The following is a 23,466-nucleotide window of genomic DNA, read 5'->3' as shown; positions in this document are numbered from 1 at the left end:
AAGGAGATTTTCCTTTTTTTTTTATTATGTACAAAAATTTTTTTTAAATATGTAAATTTTATTAATTGCATAAAAAATTACATTTTTAATACGCATTCTTTGTTTATTAGCTAAATATACAAAGTAGAACAGCGCTTAAACTAACATATATATGTACACATACGAATTCTTGTTGAGAATACATATAATATGGCAATCCAAGAAAACTTTTCGATATTTTATTATTGACAATTATTTATAATTTTAACAGTGTCGCTGAGTAACAGGAGTGTAAAATAAAATTTATTAATTTTTTTAAAATCGAAAAAAAAAATTTATTGGTTTATATTTTCTCACATAAATTTTTTACAAAACACAAAAAAAAACCATTTAAATTATTCTAAAACTATAATTGAAATCTTGATTTTAAAGCTTTTTTTGTTAAATTGCACGTTTTGTTTGAAAACACGGAAATTTATCATTATATATATATTAAACTTAATTAGTTTTCTTATTAAAATAGAATCTAGATGGCAATAAATGTAAATTTACCCTATATAATGTTCCCTATATAACATATTGCATATATTTACACTTGTGTTTTAAAATAAATAATAATTTTATATTTTGTAATATAAATTATAGCATATTCGGTGTTATTCCCGAATGTGAACAAGCTGTCTAAAACATAGAAAGTATACTTAATAGTATTCTATAGTATTCTTTTTCCACCCCCTCCATTTTAAGCTATTACGCTTGAAAGACATAGTCGTTACCATCTAATTAATCAGCAAATGATATGCATCTAATATTCTGCATAAATATTTTAACGGGAATACAATATTTGTGCGCCATCCTCTACAATAAACAAAGTATTAAAAAAAATAAATGTATATATGCACATATATGTATGCTTATGTATTTCTAAATTTCTAGTATTTTTATAATGTTGTCATATTTTTAGCAAAATAACAATTATTGCTACAACAAGTTTCTAAACATTAATGATTGTAGATCATATGTACTCGTGTGTATATTATTTAACAGTATATCAGTGATTTCAAAAATATTGTCATAATTTTAAATTGCAAATCTCATTTGAAAATTGTATAGTACGATATTAAATCTCTTGCCCGCGTTGACGTAAATATATTAAGCAAATCAACTTGTAAAGGTAATTAATTGAAAATTCTCAAATCTGTTCATATTAGCACTTTAACAAATATGCAATATTGAATAAAAATATATGCATAAATATACATAATAAAATCTTTGTTAAAAAAATTTTAAAAAATATTTAGTTAATTTGAAGAAAATTTACTTTGAAATTGAATGTGTGCAAAATTTAAGATAGATAATAAATTTCCTATTACCGCTTAACTTACATGCTACTTTTAAAATTATTACAACAATTACATACTTTAATATTGTAGTAGTTCTAAGCATTAGTATTATAGTATGGTTTATTGCAGTTTTGCTACCATAGAATATTATTGAACTAGCTTAAGAGTAAAAAGATATTTTTATGACATATATTTTAAAATTGTAATATTAAATCACTTTTTAAAATATCGTTTTAATTAAATAAAGAAACTAAAATTTTTTCATCTCATTTGCAATAATTTTATATCATTGAGAGCAGTTTATTTAGCCATGCATCTACAAATTCCTCTTATTAAAGCGCTAAGTAATTTTTTTCGTTTCGGAAATTCTCCAGATAGAATGATTTTTTTGTTTAAAGATAAAGTATTACAATATAACTTCCTCTTCCCTACATAAGTTCCAGATATATTTTTTAGAAGTTCTTACGAAGAAATGAACTATTTATTGTCCGTCAATATTGATACGGTATTACTGCATTTTAGAAGTCAAGTCCGTCACAATAAATATTATGCATATACAAATGTATTTTAATGGACTAAACATAAACCAAGCCTTCTTTTTTAATGTTTTATTGAAATAGTTTTAAGTATATAATCAAAAATAAAAATTTTATATGTTATTATAAATTTTATACGTTTTTAATCATAAATTTTAATTATAAATATTATACATAGTCATAAATTTTATAAAAAAATATATTATTATTAATTATTTCAGTTCGGCAGTGATTTCAACTAGTTCGACAATTATTTCCCAGAAATGTAATTGATCGATGTCAGAGACAGAATCAATAACGGCATAGTCATAAAAATTGTAAGATGAATAATATAATATTACAGAAATCCAGTAAATCCAAAATTGTCCGAATAATAAAAATGTAACAACTACATCAGTATATCACCACTATTGTAATTCAAATTCTCTTCAATTATTATTATGTATATATGTACATATATAATATATTTCTTTTTTTGGTTTGAAAAATTCATTATTTAAATAATTAAATTATTATACTCGTATTATTTAAAAATCGTTATAATTATTTTAATTTTTGTAATAAAATAAAATCATTATAAATATGAAAAAGAAAAAAAGATTTTTAAATAATAATGCAAGTTATATTTTAATTAATATTAAATTAATAAATATTTTGTTAAAAATTCCAATGTAACATAATGTATAAATTATAGAATAATTAGAAATAATTAAATATTTTCTATAAATTATGTAAAATAATGAGACTGAAAATTTATTTGTACATAAAAATTCGGTTGTATGAAAAAAAAAACAGAAAAATAATAAAGGAATGTGCAAAATTATTTATTAGAATTTTCAAATTTTTCTGCAAATTTGTACTACTAGACTAGACCTACTAGACTGTAAATTCCATTTTTATAATTTTTGTTCTACTTTTAATTCTCGGGGTTAACCACAGTTGTCTACTTAACTCATAGAAAAAACTATCAAAATCTTAATTCATGTCCTTAATTTTTTCATTTATTATATTTTATAATAGGAATACGAGTACCATTATGTATAACAGTTTTGATATACAAAATACAACACATTTATTTTCAGTTTTTAGCTTCCACCTTAACTTAAAATACTACAATTGACAAAAAATAAAATACTTTTAGAAGGTATTCCAGAATAACTATTAAAATGTATTAATCACTTCAGCAAAGATTTTTTAATCCACAAAACAATTTAATTTAAATCAAATTTTTAATAATATAGGAAATTTTTTCTTTATTTTAGTATTATGTATTTTTAAACCTGAACATCTTTATATTTTTTATTATTACTTTTTAGCCTAGCAGATCTAGACTTATTGTTTTAAAAATAAAAATTAACAAGTGAATATAAAAAACAATGATCATATCAATTAAAATCCCTAGAATCAAAGTTAATTATATTTTTTTATTTTCACTAGCAACTATTTCATCATTAGTATTGGGGTTGCCTGTCACCCATCATATTTTCGATTTCATATCACATTTTGAAAATAATTTTTTTGGTAAGTATGTAATAGTGCATCTTGAAATTCAGTAAATTAATAAACACTTTAATGGGCTTTTGAAAACTTAATCTAACTTAAAAATTAATAGAAGCAATAAAAAGCAAAAAAAAAACAATAAAATCTTTGATATTTCATAATTTTTAGAAATTAAAAAATTATTTTATAAATTTTAGATGAAAATATCAATTTCCAAACCACTATGATCGATTTTTTCATCAGACGATATATGAGTTTAATATTGTATTCCCTATTCAGTTTCTTAGGAGTTTTTACTTTGTCAAATATCATGTAAGTAGAATATGTATATATTTATGTGTACACATTCTATAAATGAAAAATATATTTATTACATTATTTAATTAGATACTCAGGAATCAAAACTTTCACTTATTTTAATTCTATTCGACAAAAACGGAATAAACAACTTCATAATGTAATAAACTTGGAAAAAATTGATAAGTCAATGAAGAAGATTTTAAATGTTAAAAAAGAAATTTCAAAAACCAAAATTCAAAGAAAGCCTTATGAAATTAAAAAATTAAGAAACCAATTAGCTATAGATCGATATTTAATTGATTGCTTAATATATGAATTAGAAAATGAACGCCTTAAAAACGAATTTTTCGGAAAGCGAAAAGAAATTTTAAAATTTTCAATAGCAAAAAATGCTGTGAAAATTATCAAAAATGCTCTTTCAATAAAAAATTTAAAATTCATAACTGATCAGTGTGATGATATAGAATTTTCTCCTAATATAAAAAATGAAACTTCCAAATCAGTGGCAAATCAATCTAAAATTGCATTAATGCATTCGTATGAAAAACATGAAAATAATCTTATTCAAACGAAGGCCGATGTTATAGGTAGAATGATCAGGATTGTTTCAACAGATGAATTGATAACCATTAAATCAAAAAACAAGTAGCACAATAATTATAACTTCTAAAAGCCATTGAAAATACAGGGAATACCATTTTTCTCGTTTGAAATTGTTTTATTTTTCTCTTTTAATTATCTACAAAAAAGGTTCATCGTGCCCCGACTCAATTAAGCAATATTTTATATAAAAACTATTTTTATATATAATATAAGGGTGGAAAATTTTAAAAATATATCATAACAAATATTCAATAGTAGCTAAATTAAGAGAAATTCACTTAAGCTCTATAATCTGCATCGTGTTCGTCATCCTCTTCATCTTCATCATCTAAAAAAAAAAAAATAATTTTTACAAAAAATTTGATAAAATAAAAAAAAAAGTACCATGATCGGCACGTTTCCTATTGTAAGCTTTCTTAGGTGCCTGAGTTTGATCTGATTCACCATGTAACAAAGAATTACGATATGAAACTAAAGGCTGCCATTCATCACTTCTGCTGGATGGCATACCAGGTGATATTCGACGATCCAAAAAACTTAGCATTACTTTTTTATCTTGTTTTATCAATTTATTTGTGAATTCATTTAAAATATCTAAGAAAAGTAAATTGCTTGGGGCAGCAACTGGATCCTCTGGAATTTCTTGGACCGCGAATAAAATTCCAGCTCGGTGTAAAGCTATCATTGGTTCACGATTTTTGACGGCATCTAAACCAAATGATAATGCAAATCGTTTCGCCAGTTCTTTTAACTCATTGAATTCTTGTAATAATTTTCCAGTAATATTATTTTCAGATAATTGTTGTAGTTCTTTAAATGCTGTTACCAAACTTAAACATAAGGTCATCGAAAAATTTATTTTATTTATTTCACGTACTTTGCCCAATGTCGTTTTTATTATATCTCCATATTCATTATAGCACTAAAAGATATCAAAATAATAATTTAGCTCACTTTTTACCATTTTAACACATACTTTGAGGTAATGTCGAAAAACGTCAGCTGCAGATTTAGTTGGAATTATGTTATAAACAATTAACTTGCAATAAGCTGCCAAAAAATTTCGCTTTTTGTGTAATTCTTCAATTCTCGTTTCGTCGTGTCCCTCTAATAATTAAAATTTGATTATAATTTAACCAAACTGAAATAAAATGAAAAAAATACCTTCTTGCAGAAGTGTAAAAACATTCTGAATTAAAAATTGATTTAATATAGATTGTTGTTCAACTGAGGGTTTATATTCCAAAGTACGAACTGTTCGGTTTTCATTTGTGGAAAGTTGATCAGAAAATATTATAAAGAGGTCACAAACAGACATATATGCCTACAAGATTATTAATACCGTTACAATTTCGAATATATTTAAAACACAATATTCTTTGACTATAAATTAGCAATTGATTAAACTTACAGCTTCACGTATTGTTGAGGTTTTCCCATATTTAATTAACTCGCAACAAGCATTTATATACTTATTCAAATTAATACGCAGTTCATTACATGACGATTCAATACTTGAAGTTTCACAATTATTTTCAATATGATAAAGGGCCCACGTAATAGAAAAGAAGCAAGCTTCAATACAATAAACTAAGGCTTCATTTGGAAGACCCCTCTCTGTATTGTTACGCATTTGACTTTCATCTATATCTTGATATATTGAATCGAACAAATTCCATGGATTTAAATTATGACAGGAATATAAAATTGAGACGTTTTTCAATGAGATTATAATAGTGTATATTTCATCTTCATTAGGGAGCTCTTCACCTGTTAATCATATCATAAAAGAAAAAAGGGTTTGAGTGTAAAATGAACCTTATGGCATTAGTCACTTTACCTGCAATTAGATTTCTCCAGTCATCAATAGCTTCTTTGTATTTGTTTACACACTGATCAATAATATTTCCTCTTGCAATGTCACATCTGGTATATGTTGCTGTTCCTTCAGTACATAAATATTCAAGCGTTTTTGAGCAAGTTTCTAGAACTTCACGGTCTGTGTGAATTGACATTATGTGACTCATTTTATCTAGTAAACTTTGCAAATTTGCTTCCTGCCTTGATGTTGTATATATATCTAATTCAAAATATTGTGGAACAGCTAACAAATTAGTTAATTTTTCAGCATCTGCTTGATATTTTTCTAAAAGAGGTGGTAATGTAATAATAAAATGTTCTGTGAGTTTTACTTTGTCATCTTGTATTGCTTTTACTTCCTTTGCATTTAACGTAACTTTTCGATTGCTCCCTCTTCCAACAGGAGCTTCTCCTGTAGCAGATTGTTTAATACTACTAACCATAATTTCAATTAAGGTTGACTCTTGTTTATTATCTAAAACCTCTTCATTTGGCCCAGGTTCTTCTAAAAGCAAATCAGTCATACACTCCCAATCCTTAACCATCGGATTATTGTCAATAAACGAGTCCACCAAATATGCACCATGTTCATGTAATTCTGATTCTATAAAAAACTGAACTAAATCTCTTATTAACGGTGTGTTTGGCAGACGTTTTTTCCCACGCTTAGTTTTATAGACTTCCAATTCATCAGTTAAATGAAATAATCGAACATTCAAAAACTCTGCTGCTGCTTGTGCTACACCACGATGAGACGAATAGACTAACTCATACACAATTTCACAGTCCTTATCGGTCAAAATATCTGGGTGAATCTTAAGAATACTTATAACCAATTTTACAGCATGAACGGCCACTTCAAATTCTTTATCCAATGTCATTGCAACGATACGATCTTTGAACTTTGAAGTAAATAATTCAAGTTTTCCTTTTAACTCCTCACAATTATACAGAGGCAGTAATGCTTGTAAACAGCGAAGTCGAACTTCCCCAATTTTGTCATGTAATGTCCAACCAATATACTTCAAATAAGAATCATCCAAAAAATTTTGTGAAAAGTTCTGCATCCAAACACCAATTTCAGTCATACAAATAGCCCTAATATCGGGTAACGTATCACGATATCTATGCACAAATACTGATTTGAACATATATGTCAACATATTTTTTATTTCATCCATATTTTCCTCCAATTCTGCCCGCTTTGACATCAAAGATTCAAGACGTTCAGGTGCTCGTTTATCACGACTCTGAAAAAATTTTTCGTTAACTTTTATGATTGCATTAAGTAATTTTACGTATACTTTCACATGCTCTGCTTCATACTGCCTTGCAGCGTTATCGAAATTTACTGATACCAAAAGAGCAACGTCCACAAGAGCTGTCATAAGCTTCATAGCTTATAAAAACCAAACATCAAATTAAAAACACAATAAATATACAAACAGTTTCATATTCTTTATATTATAAATTGCGCCTACCTCCTAAAGTTGCTGTGTGACGAAAAGCTCGTACTTGAGAATCAGACAAACCAGTTAAGAGTGAAATTACGTTATCCATTAAAAATTGATCATAAATAATTGCATACTGACATTGCTTAACCAAAGTTTGAACGAAATCACAGAAATTCATTTTGAATTTTTTCCATTGCTGACCAGGCATTATTAAAGGATATTCGCCACTTTCCTACAATGTTAAAACAATGATATGATATACAATATTATTCAATATATTCACAACCTCATCAAATTCTTCTGTCATTTTCCGAATAATTGCTGTGTGCTCCATTGTTTGTTGCATTTCAGCAGTAATTTTCCCCTTACAACCACTTGCATTTATAAAAAACTGCATAAGAGCTATTAATGCTGTATCTCTATTGGTTTTATAACTTTCAATCCAATCATCAACTATGCTCTGTTTTTTTATGAAAAAAAAGTAGAGTTTAATAATCTATGATTGAGTTAAATTTGATTTACTTACAGCAATTGCCGATCTGGAATGTCTTATAATAAAATATAAACTTGTCTCATCAGTTGTTACATCTCGTTCTATGTCATAATATTCAATTTCTTTCTCTTTAACAACTTTTTCTTTTTCGGGTTTGCGAGGTTTTTCTTGCGGTGCCTTTTTGGCAGGGGTTTTGCGTTTTTTAACTACTACTGGAGTAAAGAAATCGTCTTCATCTTCATCAATAATAGGTGGTTTATCTCGAACTCCACCCCTTGCTCTTAAGCGAGTCATACGTTTTCCTGCAACTTCTGCCTCGGCGCCATCCGAGAAACTTTCATTTAAATTTTGCCTGAAAATTTATAAATTGGTTTTAAAATTTTACTTAAATTATTTTTAACTCGAGCTTAATATTGCAATTACCCGCCTTCCTCATATTCAGGAATCGGATCATCCATACGTATTCGTTTTCCACCTCGTCTTTGCATCATTTTAATGCTAATTTTTCCAACTTTGAATCCTATGGAAAAAGATTTTTGTGTTTTGCAAATTATAACAAAATTCTTGTTTATTTACAACAAAAATTTAACGCGCTTCTCACTATTTTATTTTTCTCCTATATTACAAAGATAAACATAACTCATAGACTACACAAGACTTTATCATATACAAGAAGACTTTCAATTTCAATACAATTACAATGTGTGACAACATATAAAAATATCACGCAGCGTTTACACGTCAAACAATTAAATTCGCGTAGTAATTTTTCTGCAGTTTGAGTACTTGACTTAAAATCAGCTCAAAACTCAAGCTGCGTCTCTACTATGCCAACTTGAAAGCCCGAAAATGACATTTCATTACAAGTCAAGTAAGCAAAATATTTTGATTGACTTTAATGAAGCCCGCCTTCAACTTAAGTAACATTTATATAGAGTACGGAAATAAAATATGCTTCAAGTAAACTTGAAGCTGCCATATAAACGGGAAAGTTTTTATTAAACTATATAAAAATTTCGATGAAAATTCAAAACAAAGAAATATGACGCTAAAAAGCCTTTCATACATGTGTCATGATATATTATATTTATGCAAAACCTTCCGCTTAGTTGTTTCATATGATAAAGAAAATATAGATTAAATTTTTAGAGAAAATATAGATTATGTTATAAGAAATTTTTTTAAATAAATCTGATAAAATTATTTGTTGTTTTCTTCTTTGCTTTAATTATGCTTCAAGAACGTTTGCAGATTTCAATCAACACAGTTTTCATTGGCAGTTTTTGGATAACTATTCCTGCTTTAAAGTTTGACATACACCTGACATGTCTATAGACTGATTTTGTGGTTATATTAAAAAAAAATTTAAAGTGTATTAACTATGGACGTAAGAGTCGTCGTATCAATACAGCTAATGTACACATAGACGTTTACGTACTGCTCCATTAAATCGAAAAACTACGTTTGTTAAACCAAGCAGCTTAATATAAAAACTTAAGTAAATATGTTAAAATTAATATTTGTCAAAAAATTACACAATAATTCTTGTGAAAAGAAAGATGCTCACAATTGTAGATTCTAAGGGAACTGAGTGGGGACAGGAGCATCCCCCAAGCCACCGCAGCCATTTTTGACTTATTGTAGCCACCCCACTCTCCCGTCTATAATATCCCCGTTTCAATCACAAAGCCGGAGATATCCCTAAGGGAGTTGGACAATAGTTCCCGAACACTTAGGGACCCATGTCCAAGACAATTGCGGCGCCGAACAGCCAGTGCCGGACAGTCGCAGAGAATGTGCACGGCGGTCTCATCGCCACCCCCACAAAATCTGCACAGGGGGGAGCCCGACTTCCCCAGCCTGTGCAGGTGGTATTTCACCGGGCAGTGCCCCGTGAAGAAATTCGCAATAGTGCGAACCCGGCTCCTGCTCATCCCCAGCAACTCCGCAGCGAATCCGCCGGAGCACGCCGGAACAAACACCTTCGCATGACGGCACCCTTTCGTGTCCCGCCAGTGACGACTGCATTCCGCCGCGAGTAGGCAGGCAAGCCTGGCCCCCACGGCGGAAGAAGGCAGACCACAGAAAGGCAGCGGCTGCACAAAGGCAGCCCCAGATCCCCTCCGCGCCAACTCATCGGCAACTTCGTTGCCCGCATGGCCACTATGGCCCGGCACCCAAATGAGCATCACTCTGTTTTCCGATGCCAATTCCACAAGTGCAGCAAGGCAGCTCCAGACCAGCTTGGATGTAACCTGAGCTGAACGGAGCGCCAGCAGTGCAGCCCTGCTGTCTGAGAACACATAGATGGTGCGGTTTCTATACCCCCTTTCCAAATTGATTCTCAGACAGATCTCTATTGCATGTATTTCGGCCTGGAACACTGTGCAATACGGGTCAAGGGTTGCATATACACGCGTGTCCGGGCGGACACCGTATACGCCCGAGCCCACACCCGACTCCGTTTTGGATCCGTCCGCATACCACACGCTCGAACCCGACCTAAGTACCGGACCACCCCGATCCCACGTCCATCGATCAGGAAACAGAACCCTGTACTTGTGGTCGAAGTTGTACCGCGGCAGACAGGTATCTGACATGGTTATCCTTAGAATCGGATCGCCCTCAATGAAGTCTCTGTGAGTTCTGTGGGCCAACTTTAGCCCTGCCCCGTCCTCGCCAGAGAGAAGTCGGTAAGTCACCAGCCGAGCTTCCTTCAATATATGGAGGTGCAGTGGCGGCAATCCGATCATCACCTCCAATGCAGCGGTGGGAGCCGTCCGCATCGCCCCGGTCACTCCCAGGCAGGCCAGCCTCTGTAGCTTTTCCAGCTTGGCCCGCACACCCGCCTGCTGAGCTTTACGGCACCATACAATCGACGCATAGGTGACGATGGGCCTAGCAAGGGCCGTATATAGCCACAGTGCTATTCTGGGACTAATTCCCCAGGTCCCCCCGATGAAGCTCCTACACGTCCACAAGGCCGTCGTAGCTCTCCCGATAACTCTATCGATATGGGTATTCCAAGAGAGACGATCATCCAGGGTTACCCCCAGATACTTCACCTCCCTCGAGTAACTAATACGTTCACCAAACAGAATTGGGCTCGTTAATCTGTCCCTGCTTCTGCGTCTGGTGAAGGCGACCAAAGTGCTCTTGCTTGGATTTATATTTAACTCAACGCCTTTGCACCACCTTTCCACAACACGTAAATTTTGCTGTAGAAGATCAGAAATAGTGCTCTCAAATTTTCCCCGCACGACGAAGGCCACATCGTCAGCGTATCCCCAGACACGCGCCCCGGAGCCCCTGAGAGCAGCTATTAGATCATCCACTACAATGGACCACAGGAGGGGCGAAAGAACCCCGCCCTGCGGACATCCTTTTGCAGCGGAGATGAAGAGTATATCGTCAGCTATGGTGGACTTAATAATCCAATCCTGTAGCATCCGATTGACCCATCTGCTAGTCGTCGCATCAATCCCTCGTTTGTGCAACGACTCACAGATGACATGATATGGGGTGTTGTCAAAAGCTCCCTCTATATCAAGGAAGCAGCCAACTGCTACCTCCCGCACTTCCAGTGAGTTTTCAAGGACCCCCACCAGACTCTGCAGAGCGAGTACAGTAGACCTTCCCGACTGATAGGCGTATTGAGATTCATGCAAGGGATTGCTTCCCAGTGCACCGTCCCGTATAAATCTATCAATCACTTTTTCCATTGCTTTCAATAGAAAAGAAGTAAGGCTGATTGGACGGAAAGACCTTGGGTGGTTGCTTGGTCGCTTACCCACCTTCGGAATATACGTCACTTTAGCCACCCTCCATGCCTGAGGGATGTAACCCCACGCATAGCTGGCGCGAAAAATTCCCAACAGTGCTCTAGCGATATGTTGGAAACCCCTCTGCAAAAATGCAGGATATATCCCGTCATCACCTGGAGATGCTCACAATAAAAAGCTTATTATTTTTTACACAATAACAATAATAAAACATATTAATATTAATACAATTTATTAATTTTAGGAGGCGAAAAAACCCATTTGTACATACATATATTATGTGCAAGTGAAATCTCTACTCATGCCAGTAATTTGAAAAAAAAACTAGTAGTATTGACTTTAGCATTTTCATATCCATGATGTTTACTGTCTAAAATTTTAACATCTGTAACAGCAGTGAAGTGATGTGACGATGTGACAATGACAATGACATTTTTGGAACTTTGCTCTTACTGTGCATCAATTTTTTGAGAAATCTAACTAGTCAAGAGTTTTAAAATTTATTTCTAAATAAAGTAAACTTTTATAAGAATTAAATTTAATTTTCTACTAAAAAATAGTTTGTACTTAATATTTCAAAATTTTAGAACAAAATGATGTAATTGCTTACATTAATGCCAAATCTGTTAAATGAATTTAGATGAATACACAAAATCATAATATATTCTACAAGTGAGGCTTTAATTTAGCAAATATTCTACTGTAAGTTAATAAAAATGGCTAGTAAAAGGAGGCCAATACGGCCCCAAAATGTAAATAACACATCGTCCTCATCATCATCGAATATGAACTTCAGAGCTGGGTTTACGGAAACATCTAGAGCCGAAGCTAAAGGTAATTTTAAACTTAAAAACGTGATAGAAAACTATATTTTTCAATTCTTTAGACTACTATCATGGCTTTTTAAAGAATACATATATCTATAATCTTTTTGCCAAGAATTTTAGTACGTATCAACTTTCCAAGTTCTATTTTAGGTTATTAAGCAAAACAATGTTCAAACTAGCTATCTTTTGCCATATGCATTACTTTTTATTTAAAACAAATAAGTTTTAAAAAAGAATCAAAATCAAATTGTCATAACGAAATTTTTAAAATGATGTATGTAGATACATATATATCTATTTACCTACATAGATAACAGTGGCGTTGAAGATAATTTTAAACATTAATATTTTCTCAAAACTTAATAACAAGGAATATAACAAAGAATTGCTTCACTTTCAGATTTAGAGTTTTATTCCATGTATGAATCTTAAATTCTTAACAGGATAGAATGCATCTGTTAATCTGTTAATATTATATACTTGCATATTTTAGTAACATTATAATTTTCCTTGATTTTCTATTTCTATTATAAGCTATTTTATTATTTACCATTAATTTGAGTTATAAAATATTTTTTAACTTGTTTTAGGAACGAGACCTACAGCAAAACCCTCTTCAATAAAGGAAGTTTTAGTAATGATGATTCTTCACATCTGCAAAAAGACAATATTTTTTGATACTGACATTAAAGTAGCTATTTATTTAGGTAGCTTATTTATAATATCTCTTTTAGGTGACTTTATTCCTTTCCCGAAAACATATTTTTCACGATCTGATAATTTATTCAATGTTTATTTTGTGAAAATTGGTTGGGCTTGGACTTTATTTTTTACGGTGCCGTACTTATTTATGACATCTTATACAATATGTTGCGGAAATACGCAAAAATTTTTAAAGCAACATTTACCAAGAATATTAATTGCAACCTCTTTTTGGTTTGTATGGACGAAGTTCTTTAATATTATTGAGTCGACATACGGCAGATGTACAGCTCGTAATTATGATTCAAAACCTAGTTGTCTAAAAGCGGGATTTTTATGGCACGGATTTGATATATCAGGACATGCTTTCATTTTAATTTATTCAAGTTTAATTTTAATAGAAGAAGCAAGACCTATAATAAATTGGGAGTCAATTAAAGAACATATCAGAAATGAATTATATAATAGAAGCATGCAAGAAACAACAAGTACTAATCCCTTGCGAAATCTAAGTAACGAGGAAATGAGAGAGCTAAAATTTTTATATGAAAGATTTACTCCAGCTATTAGGACTTTGTTTATTGGTATGACATGCTTACAGCTTTTATGGGATGTGATGTTAGTATCCACTATGCTGTATTACCATAACATGATCGAAAAGGTATTGAGTGGTATCTTTGCTATATTAACATGGTTTTTTACATATCGAGCTTGGTATCCATCAAAATCATTTTTACCTGATTCTGCTGGGAAAGGGAATTTTAATTACCAGAATGTTATTTCAAAACAAAGTACAAGTGGATTGTCTGGAGCTAGAAGAAGGCAAAGTTTATCACCTATAAGGCGGAATGTTGGACAACAAACTGCTCAAAATGTTCAAATACCCAAATTTATGGGTATGCCTCTATACACGAACACAAGAGCTGCAGCGGCAGCACAAGCTGGTGTCAACAGTGACGCAAACAATATTAACCAGCAAAATGAATTAACATGATATCATCATAATGGTATCAAAAACGAGATTGTAAATTAAATTAAAACGAAAAATTTATTGATATTATTTTAAAAATGAGAAAACTACATACATAGGTAGATAGTAAATATTTTTGTCTCTATTTTCTAAAATATTTATAATAACAATATGCTTTTAAATTAATTTACTTTAAAATTTATTTATACAGAAAATCCTTATAGGAAAGTTGGTTATTGGTAAATTTTTGTTTTGTTGTTTGTTTGTACAGTAAATTAATAAATTTTTTAAATACCAAAACATTATTTTTTAAAATGCAATACATCACGTCGCCTATAACTTTTATTACCTATTTTATTCCAGATAAAGAAACGGTTTTAAGAAATCTATGTGTATAATACAAGAATACATTAAAATATGACCAATATTTCCTTAAAAGAGTTTCTTATGCCAAAAAATAACCGTTATCAAAACAGGCAATCCAAAGATCAATTTATGAAATGTAATTACTTTTCCACTTTAAACGTCTAATAATCTTACTAAATAATATAACTTTAATATTTTAATTCAAAGTACCTGTATTGTAACACTATGTACGTATTATTAACCCTTTGAATTCACATTTCAAAACAATATAATTCCTCACAACTAGGAAACCCAAATTACATATTCCTTTAGTGGGACGTATTAGTAGACATCATTTTCAGAATCTTTATCTGAACACCTGTATTCTATTGGAAAAAAAGGCTTAAAATAGTTTTACTTTGGATGACATATCACAGAGCAAGATTTTTATTAGACAACGGTGACAAAACATTAGAACATATGGAACGAGTCTCGCAATATATTTTCATACCGTAGTTGAGTTTATTTTTATTTACATTTAATTGATTAAGCTTTTATCTACATGTACATTTATATAAAATATTAAGACAATATATTACCAGTTTTTGCATCGTATAATTAGAAAAGTAATTGACGAATATTGTAATGCTTCCAGTATTAAAGAGAAGTAATATTCATTCCAAAGCATTGCTATCTAATCTAAAATCAAAGTACAACAGTGACATTGTAAAACAAAATAAATGCTTCTCATTGTCTACTAAAATGGAGCAAAAGAGACATGATGGAAAGGTTGCAATAGTTACGGCCAGCACAGACGGGTAATATTTTATTTGTAATAAAAATTTTAAATTAAGATTAAAATAAAAACAATTATTTTATATTTACAAATTATAGCATAGGATTCTCTATAGCAAAGAGGTTAGCTCAAGATGGGGCAAAGGTTGTTATTAGTAGTCGTAAACAGCAGAATGTAGACAAAGCTGTTAAAGAGCTGAAAAGTTTGAATTTGGATATTTTTGGTATTAAGTGCCATGTAGGAAATGCTAGTGATAGAAAAGCTTTATTTGAAGAAACGATCAAACATTACGGTAAATTAAATATTCTTGTATCAAATGCAGCTGCAAATCCAGCAGTTGGTGATGTACTAGATTGTGATGAAGAAGTGTGGGATAAAATATTTGATATTAATGTAAAATCCAGTTTTTTACTTGCTAAAGAAGCTCTTCCACATCTAAGAAAACAACCTAAAAGTAGTATAGTTTTTGTTTCTAGTATTGCAGGATACGATCCATTCGCTGTATAAATTATGCACCTTTATTGTTATCAAAGTTCTATATTAAAATTATTTTTTTAGCTTCTAGGAGCATACTCAGTTAGTAAAACAGCTCTTATTGGTTTGACCAAAGCTGCAGCAAAAAGTTTAGCCCCAGAGAATATAAGAGTAAACTGTTTAGCACCAGGGATTATTAAAACAAAATTTTCTAAAGCGGTATAATTTTTACATTTTTTCTACATTTCTTTAACTCACATATGAAATCATTTTTAGATGCATGAGACAAAAAGTGCTAACGAGGCGGCCATTTCTCAAATACCATTGGGACGATTAGGTGAACCGGACGAAATGGGTTCGGTCGTTTCTTTCTTAGTTTCCGACGAAGCATCCTACATTACCGGAGAATCTATATTGGCTACGGGCGGAATGAGTGCAAGATTATAAGATTTTAATTTGAAAAAATTTTTAAAAATAAGAAAATGTAGACATATAAAAAAATGAAATTATTTTGTTAACAGGTTTTTTTGCTCATTGGGTTCATTTATTATAATGCAAACAATAAAATTTTTGTATATTAACCTATCATCGTGCGTTTTCTTCCCCGCGCTCTCACTTCTTCAAATTTTGTTATAACCTCACGACATGATTTTTCATCCACTGTTTCATATGCATCTAATACTTGATTAAACATTTGGGGTGAATTACTATGAGTACTTAAAAGTGCTCGTTCAAGTACATAAATATCTACGGCCTTGTCTTCAGCACTTTGACTATAATAAGATAAACCAAAGTCTATAACAATCAATTCGTACTCATCAAAATTATCTTTAGATTTTGGATTTACTAAAAAATTCGAGGTAGTTAAGTCTCCATGAATTATGTTGTTCTTATGCAACTTTCCTATCAGCTCGCCTATCCCAACGCATAATTTATACAATTTTTCTTCTGATTCCGATAAACCATTCGAAAGATATTCATTTATATATTGTTTGCTAGTTAAGCTTCCAGAAAAATATTGCATGAAAATTTTCCGGTCTTCAAAATCGACATAAAAAATTTCTGGAGTAAGAATTCCAGATTCTGTACATCTTTTAATAGCTTTACTTTCAGCTCTCATCCTTTCTTTTGTTATTTGTTTATCTAAATCAGGATGCCTGTACTTTTTAATAAATCTTTCTTTAATTAAACATTGTTTTCCCTTATAATCACCAACATAAATCTTTGCTTCTGCACCTTGGCTTAATAGCATATTTTCGTATATCTAATTACAACCAACACAACCAATAAAAAATTTGTTTTCTTTAATACGCCTCGCACTCCTTATTTGAAAATTGAAATTTACTATTTACAATTTAGCCTTAACTCTAACCTGAAAATTTCGTTTTCTTTGCGTAGATTATCAACACAGGGTTGAACAAAAAAAATTCATAATTTCAAAATATTTTGTTTACGTATGTAGGTAATGGCCGTAGAATAACTAATACGTCTAAGACATAAAGAGATAAAGTAAATCACAACCCACTTAACATCAACCAAAATTTGTATAAAAACCATAAAATCAAACAAAGAATCATTCAAAGTTAAGAAATATGCAAGAGTACTATAGAAAGATACAGGCCCAAGAATTTAAACTCTATTTCCAAATTTTTTATTTATTCAAATACTTGTAACAAAAGCATTTTTAAAAATGGATTGTCAAAATTGTAGGTACTTCTTTTGTTTTAGGTTGGAAAATATCTCAGGTTAATTCTATATTAAGGTTTGTTGAGTTTCAGCTGAACGCCTACATTAATGTGGGCGAAAAAATTAAAAATTTATTCATTGTTGAATTGTTTGATTTTTTATTAAATTCTTGAATTTCTTATTAAATTTTGGTAAGGTGTTTTACGGTTCTACTACATTATTTAAGAGTAAACATTGCTGTAATTTTTTATATTTCAAGACTCGATTTTAAAACAACCAACATGACATTGATCACTGACAATTATGTACTAATGTTTATTTTTATTAATAATTTTTTTTTAACCAAACAATTGAATATAAACAAATAGTGTTCTGAAAACGTGATGATCCGTAAATTTTCAACTGCTTTAAGACCGTCACAAATTCCTAGACCTTCTATAGAAAAGCCTCTTATAACTTGTAAAAATGCCAGATTTAATTTATATTTGAGTCATGTTCGGGATACAAAAGTCAAATTTAAAAGTATACCTTTAGCTTCAGATGGTTGGTATCACCGTAAATCTAAAGGGGATTTTTTCTTGATTCATCCAACAGTAGAAGGAATATTGGAGAATGCTTATCAAGTATCCAGCATTTCTAACGAAATAAATAGTGAGATACTAAAAAATTTGGAAAATGAATTTGAAATAGAAAATTTAACCGACATCCAAGTTAAAAGTATTCCACAAATTATCAGCGGAAATCATGTTTTGATAGCTGCCGAAACCGGTTGTGGTAAAACGTTAGCGTATTTGATACCAATTATACAAAATATACTTAATACAAAAGAAAAATTAAAATCAAGAAAATTAAACTCGCCTTTGGCAATGATTCTAACTCCAGGCCGGGAGCTAGCTACTCAAATATCAGAAGTGGTTTCGAAGCTTACAAAAAATACAGATTTAAAAGTAAAGGCTGTTTTAGGAGGAAACACAAAACAACAAATGAAAAATCCTGAATTTGAAGACATTGATATATTTGTTGGCACAATGGGGGCTACTACTAAATTAGTTACAACAGGTATATATAGAATAAATGAAGTGAGACACGTAGTATTGGACGAAGCCGATACTCTTTTAGATAATAGTTTTAAAGAAAAATTAAATATTTTCTTAAAAAAATTTCCGGTAAGTTTTTTTTATTTATTGTCTTGCATAAACTATTTTTTTCTATGTCCTCAATTTTACATTTCAGTTTTATAAAATCAGTTCAGAATTGAAAAATTCAAATGAAATTGCAACACAATTGATTTTGGTTTCTGCTACTATGCCAACAAATTTAAGAGATCTTCTACTCAACATAATTGATACTGAAACTATATATGAAGTTGTAAGTCCAAACTTACACAAATTACTTCCTCATGTTCAGCAAAAATTTTTACGAATGAACAAATCAGACCGTCCAGCTGCTTTAGTTTCTTTAGTAAAATCAGAATTGAATAAAAATCGCCCAATAATAGTTTTCGCTAATAAAACTCCAACATCTGATTTTGTGTCGATATTTTTAAACGAATCTGGTGTTAACTGTATAAACTTAAATGGTGACATGTTAATGAAAGTTCGTATTGGACGATTTGAACAATTTCAAAAAGGAAATGTTGATGTTTTAGCTACAACTGATGTTGCAAGTAGAGGTTTAGACACAAAAAGAGCTAGACATGTAATTAATTTTGATTTTCCAATACATATGTCTGATTATATACATAGATGTGGTCGAATAGGAAGAGTCGGAACTTTAGAAAAATGTTTTGTTACAAACTATATTTCGGGTCGTAGTGAAATATCAACGGTACAGAGAATTGAGCATGCAGCTCGAACAGGTGGATATCTACCAAATGTTGATGCAAATATCACACAAATAATTGAACAAAAAATATTAAAGGAACTAGGCGATATTGATGAAAGTACATTTTAAAACGTACACTGTTAATTTATAAAAATTTGTAAAATAAAATTTTTTATATATACAATATGTATATTTTTTTGCTTTAACATAGTAATGATATAAAACTCGTACCGTTTATCCTATATATTATTCGAGTATATTTATCCTATATTATATTAGGAACAAAGTATGTATATACACATAGAACTTTCATTATAATGTTTGTTGTACTGAGGATACTACGAATCTCAGTGTTTTATTGAAATTTTAGAATATTCAGAAAGTACTTTAAATGAATAAAAATTATAGTACGTTCTCTAAAAACTATAAATATGCGAACATGTGAAATACTTCGTACCACTTACATATTAATATTTATTCGAAAACATTAAAAGTAAAATTTTTATTTTTATATTTTTATTTTAAAAACTTTTGATTTTGATTTTCTTATAAAATTTTTGTTAATGTTGAATGATTTTTTAACAACCAAAATGTGATTTAAAAAATATTCTTATAAATATTATCATTAATAATATATTATTATCTTCGTTTAAAATTATAACCATATTTACATATATCTCTATTTACAAAGTACATAGTTTAATTTTTTTAGCTTTACTTTTTTTTAATACATTATATCTATATATTTAAATAAATTAAAATTTATTCGAGTACTAAAATTCATTATTTTCTTAACCACAATTTAATACAATTATAATTTTAGCATAATTATGTTTAAAATTAATTATACTTAAAATTTTTTTTATGAATTACTAACATAGTAAAACAATAGTGCATATTATAATATACACACTATAGTAAAACTTTATTTACTGCGGACATTTAATAAATTTTACTTTGTTATTAGCTATTGGAAGAAAAGTATTAAATTTGTTTTGTTTTTTTTTTGTTTTTTTTACTTTTATTTGCAATTAGATATTAAAATTATGAAATAAAAAAAAACATTATTTTATTTAATATTGATTTCTTTGATAGAACACAGGTACTTTACTTGCTTTTCTTTTAAAATATAATTAATGTATGTATGCATAATTAAAAACTATTAATATCATTTTGATTATTTATTTGTATTTATTAGAGAAAATTATCAACTGAATCATATTTTTTCATTTTTGTTACAGAATTTATAGATAGCAGATAATTTTGAAATCAAATATAAAGGCTTATAATATATTTCAATTATGTTGTAATTTTGAAGAAATTTTTTTTTTTTTATCGCCTGAATGTTTTATTATATATACAAAATGTTTATTTTTTTCATTTAATCGTGGAACAATAATTTATTCCACTTTGAAAATTTTTTTATACTTTACGTTTTCCTAACTTGGTTATTATTAAATTTTTTCTACTACTACTTATTTTAAACATTTTTAAAACAAAATAGAGGAAAAAAATTTTCGTTCAAGACAAAAATTAAAAAGAAATACAAACATTTATAACACGATTTTCTAATATCGATATTTGCTAATGTAAAAATTAAAAATGTTTTAAAAGTTAAAACCTTTTTAGCTTTTAAAAGGGTGTAGAAAATCTAAAAACCATATCTTTAAATTTCCGTGTACATTATGTGAATTTATGAAATAAAATAACAAAAGCACAAAAATATTATATTTGATACTCTTAAAATAATTATTGAATTATTTCTTACTGCATTGGTGTAATAAGAATATTAAATTCAACTCTTAACAAATTTTAAATAATGAATTTGCAAACAAAATATTTATAACATAAATAATGTACATAAATTTCATTATTCAGGCGAATTATAAGAATTTATTGCTAAATATAATCATAAAATATTGATATTTTAAATTACATTAAAATATAATTTAATTTTGTAGGTTATAAAAATATTTATTTTAGAACACATATTCATTTTTTATACAATTATTATGTTATTTATAATTATATTTGCTAGTGTTGTTTTCTTGTTGAAAACTGTGAATGAAATTTATTGCAATTATTATAAATAAGTGCATTTACCTGGATGCAAATTAATATATAATCTTTAACTTTGTTCAGCGATTCAAATGAATGTGCAGCTGAATAAGTGAAATTGTCTTGAAATATGCATTTTAGTAGAAGCCTTAATATTTTAAAAAATAATTAAAAAATAATTAATAATATTAAATATTTTATTATTTATGATTGATTTTCTTTTGTTTAAAATAGTGTAAATTGTGTATTTTTTATATTTATACATATATATGTACTTTTTTGGTATTATAATATAATATTTTGTTTAAATTGATTAATTTTTTCATATTGTTTTTATTTTTTTTTTATAATTTAATAATTTTAACTTCAATTTTTACTTTTCGACTGACTGTAATTTTTATTTTAACTTTATTTTTGGAATGTTTTTTTTTTTAAGCTTTAATGTATTTTGTAATGTTTAATTTAAATTATTTAAGCTGCATTTAAATTAAAAATTGAAAAAAAAAAAATCTGTATATATTTAACAATAATCAAATTTAATACTTAAATTAAGAACAAGTATTAATAAATATCTTTACTTTCATGTAACAAAATAAATTAAGATTTAAATTTCTTTTTATTTTGTATAATATTATTAAAATGATTCCTTTCATTTTTATTTTTTCCTAAATAAATTTAATTCTATAGAAGGATGTATTGTATTTTGGCAGTCTTAATTATTTGCATTATATTTTTTCATATTTTTTGTTTTTATCTCTATTTAAATAATATATAAATTTTAAATAAATTTTTTTTTTTAATATAGTATTTATATTTTATACATATCATACATTGCATACAAGATTTTTATCAACAATTAATTAAATTTTATGTTTTGCTGTATTTATAGATTTTTTTTTTTGAAAATTTGTATTATGTCCTTTTGAAAATATTGTATTGAAAAATTAACATTAATTGTGAAAAAATTGAACATAAAATTTTATGAAACTACATTTTTAAAACACTTCAAAAATTTAGAATTTCACATTTTAAATAATCTAAAAATATTTGCTGTATGCCAAACTGTATACGCGGTTTTTTTATACTTTAAATTTAATTTGTTTAATTTTCGATAAAAAATCTTATACGTTTTGCTTTATATATTGTCGTTTGTTTCATTATTTCATAAAATATTAACTTTAAATTTTGTATTATGTCTATATTAATTGAGTAATTTTAGTAACAAATATTATCCAAACTAAAATAATATTAAAATCTACTGTATAAAAAATAAATAAACCTAAATTAATTTATTATAAATGCATTTTAAATATAATTTTTCATACATTTTAAAATATTTTATAAACTGGGTACATCAAGTTGTCTTTATCAAATAATTTACAAAAAAATTGTACATAACATAAGGTTTTCGTTTAATTATAATAAGTTTGCAAGTTAATAATTTAAAGTTTATGTCAAATTATATTTAATAATATTGAAATATAGCTGGTTGTTTAAAATAAATTTTTATAAACTCCTTTGCTTTAAATGCTTATATATTATAAATTTTATATATACAATATTTAACTACTATATATGTTAAAATACAATAAAATTTTAAATTTAATTACAAAAAAAGCCTGTTAATATTATAAGCTAGCAATAAATAATTGAATATTTTCAAATTTATCTACGATAGATTAAGTACATATTAATATTTTGTTGACACCATTATTTAATTATATATTGTTATTTAATTTTAAATTCTAATTTACACTGCTAAAATTATTTTTTTTTTATTTTATTTGAAATATTTTTTTCTAAAATTATCGAAAGTATGTAAAAACATACTTAAACGTAAAAGTTATTTTTTTAAATTTTAATAGCAGCAATTAGGTTTTCTGCTTGTTCTTTTCGACAAAATAAAAATAATTCTGGTATAAAATTTACAGGAC

At 28.5% G+C, this 23,466-nt stretch overlaps 5 protein-coding genes across 5 annotated transcripts; 3 read left to right on the top strand and 2 right to left on the bottom strand.

Annotated features, from left to right (window-relative positions):
- Positions 1-3,994: 3,994 nt before the first annotated feature.
- On the bottom strand, positions 3,995-8,697 carry LOC129608601 (cohesin subunit SA-2). The gene is made up of 11 exons (XM_055520221.1): positions 8,492-8,697; positions 8,102-8,420; positions 7,862-8,035; positions 7,603-7,807; positions 7,426-7,520; positions 6,102-7,371; positions 5,673-6,031; positions 5,426-5,585; positions 5,238-5,368; positions 4,646-5,183; positions 3,995-4,589 (listed from the first exon to the last, which is right to left on the bottom strand). Exons 1-11 carry the CDS (start codon positions 8,557-8,559, stop codon positions 4,540-4,542), a joined length of 3,369 nt encoding a protein of 1,122 aa, XP_055376196.1. The 5' UTR covers positions 8,560-8,697; the 3' UTR covers positions 3,995-4,539.
- Positions 8,698-12,257: 3,560 nt separating this feature from the next.
- Positions 12,258-14,643, top strand: LOC129608655 (acyl-coenzyme A diphosphatase FITM2). Its single transcript, XM_055520312.1, has 3 exons — positions 12,258-12,365; positions 12,438-12,684; positions 13,268-14,643. Exons 2-3 carry the CDS (start codon positions 12,567-12,569, stop codon positions 14,371-14,373), a joined length of 1,224 nt encoding a protein of 407 aa, XP_055376287.1. The 5' UTR covers positions 12,258-12,365; positions 12,438-12,566; the 3' UTR covers positions 14,374-14,643.
- Positions 14,644-15,233: 590 nt separating this feature from the next.
- On the top strand, positions 15,234-16,549 carry LOC129608635 (dehydrogenase/reductase SDR family member 4). The gene is made up of 4 exons (XM_055520276.1): positions 15,234-15,512; positions 15,589-15,991; positions 16,049-16,183; positions 16,241-16,549. Exons 1-4 carry the CDS (start codon positions 15,340-15,342, stop codon positions 16,409-16,411), a joined length of 882 nt encoding a protein of 293 aa, XP_055376251.1. The 5' UTR covers positions 15,234-15,339; the 3' UTR covers positions 16,412-16,549.
- On the bottom strand, positions 16,482-17,317 carry LOC129608636 (EKC/KEOPS complex subunit bud32). Its single transcript, XM_055520278.1, has one exon. The coding sequence runs from the start codon at positions 17,214-17,216 to the stop codon at positions 16,542-16,544; it is 675 nt and encodes a 224-aa protein (XP_055376253.1). The 5' UTR covers positions 17,217-17,317; the 3' UTR covers positions 16,482-16,541.
- A 671-nt stretch (positions 17,318-17,988) lies between these two features.
- LOC129608669 (probable ATP-dependent RNA helicase DDX28) lies at positions 17,989-19,650 on the top strand. Its single transcript, XM_055520329.1, has 2 exons — positions 17,989-18,816; positions 18,884-19,650. The coding sequence occupies exons 1-2, from the start codon at positions 18,034-18,036 to the stop codon at positions 19,601-19,603; spliced, it is 1,503 nt and encodes a 500-aa protein (XP_055376304.1). The 5' UTR covers positions 17,989-18,033; the 3' UTR covers positions 19,604-19,650.
- Positions 19,651-23,466: the final 3,816 nt, after the last annotated feature.

The sequence above is a fragment of the Condylostylus longicornis genome, unplaced genomic scaffold (assembly GCF_029603195.1).
Source record: "Condylostylus longicornis isolate FDR11 unplaced genomic scaffold, ASM2960319v2 ptg000033l, whole genome shotgun sequence".
NCBI classification, from domain to species: Eukaryota; Metazoa; Arthropoda; class Insecta; order Diptera; family Dolichopodidae; genus Condylostylus; species Condylostylus longicornis.
This window is presented reverse-complemented; position numbering and strand designations above follow the sequence as displayed.

Excerpts from the sequence above, each read along its gene's own strand:
- LOC129608635 (XM_055520276.1), top strand. The coding sequence starts at position 15,340 with ATGCTTCCAGTATTAAAGAGAAGTAATATTCATTCCAAAGCATTGCTA. Across the intron at positions 15,513-15,588 it reads GTTACGGCCAGCACAGACGG|CATAGGATTCTCTATAGCAA; the intron begins GTAATATTTTAT and ends TACAAATTATAG. Across the intron at positions 15,992-16,048 it reads CAGGATACGATCCATTCGCT|CTTCTAGGAGCATACTCAGT; the intron begins GTATAAATTATG and ends TTATTTTTTTAG.
- LOC129608636 (XM_055520278.1), bottom strand. The coding sequence starts at position 17,216 with ATGCTATTAAGCCAAGGTGCAGAAGCAAAGATTTATGTTGGTGATTAT.
- LOC129608669 (XM_055520329.1), top strand. The coding sequence starts at position 18,034 with ATGATCCGTAAATTTTCAACTGCTTTAAGACCGTCACAAATTCCTAGA. Across the intron at positions 18,817-18,883 it reads TTTTCTTAAAAAAATTTCCG|TTTTATAAAATCAGTTCAGA; the intron begins GTAAGTTTTTTT and ends TTTACATTTCAG.
- LOC129608655 (XM_055520312.1), top strand. The coding sequence starts at position 12,567 with ATGGCTAGTAAAAGGAGGCCAATACGGCCCCAAAATGTAAATAACACA. Across the intron at positions 12,685-13,267 it reads ATCTAGAGCCGAAGCTAAAG|GAACGAGACCTACAGCAAAA; the intron begins GTAATTTTAAAC and ends AACTTGTTTTAG.
- LOC129608601 (XM_055520221.1), bottom strand. The coding sequence starts at position 8,559 with ATGATGCAAAGACGAGGTGGAAAACGAATACGTATGGATGATCCGATT. Across the intron at positions 7,521-7,602 it reads TCACACAGCAACTTTAGGAG|CTATGAAGCTTATGACAGCT; the intron begins GTAGGCGCAATT and ends GGTTTTTATAAG. Across the intron at positions 5,184-5,237 it reads TTTTTCGACATTACCTCAAA|TGCTATAATGAATATGGAGA; the intron begins GTATGTGTTAAA and ends GATATCTTTTAG.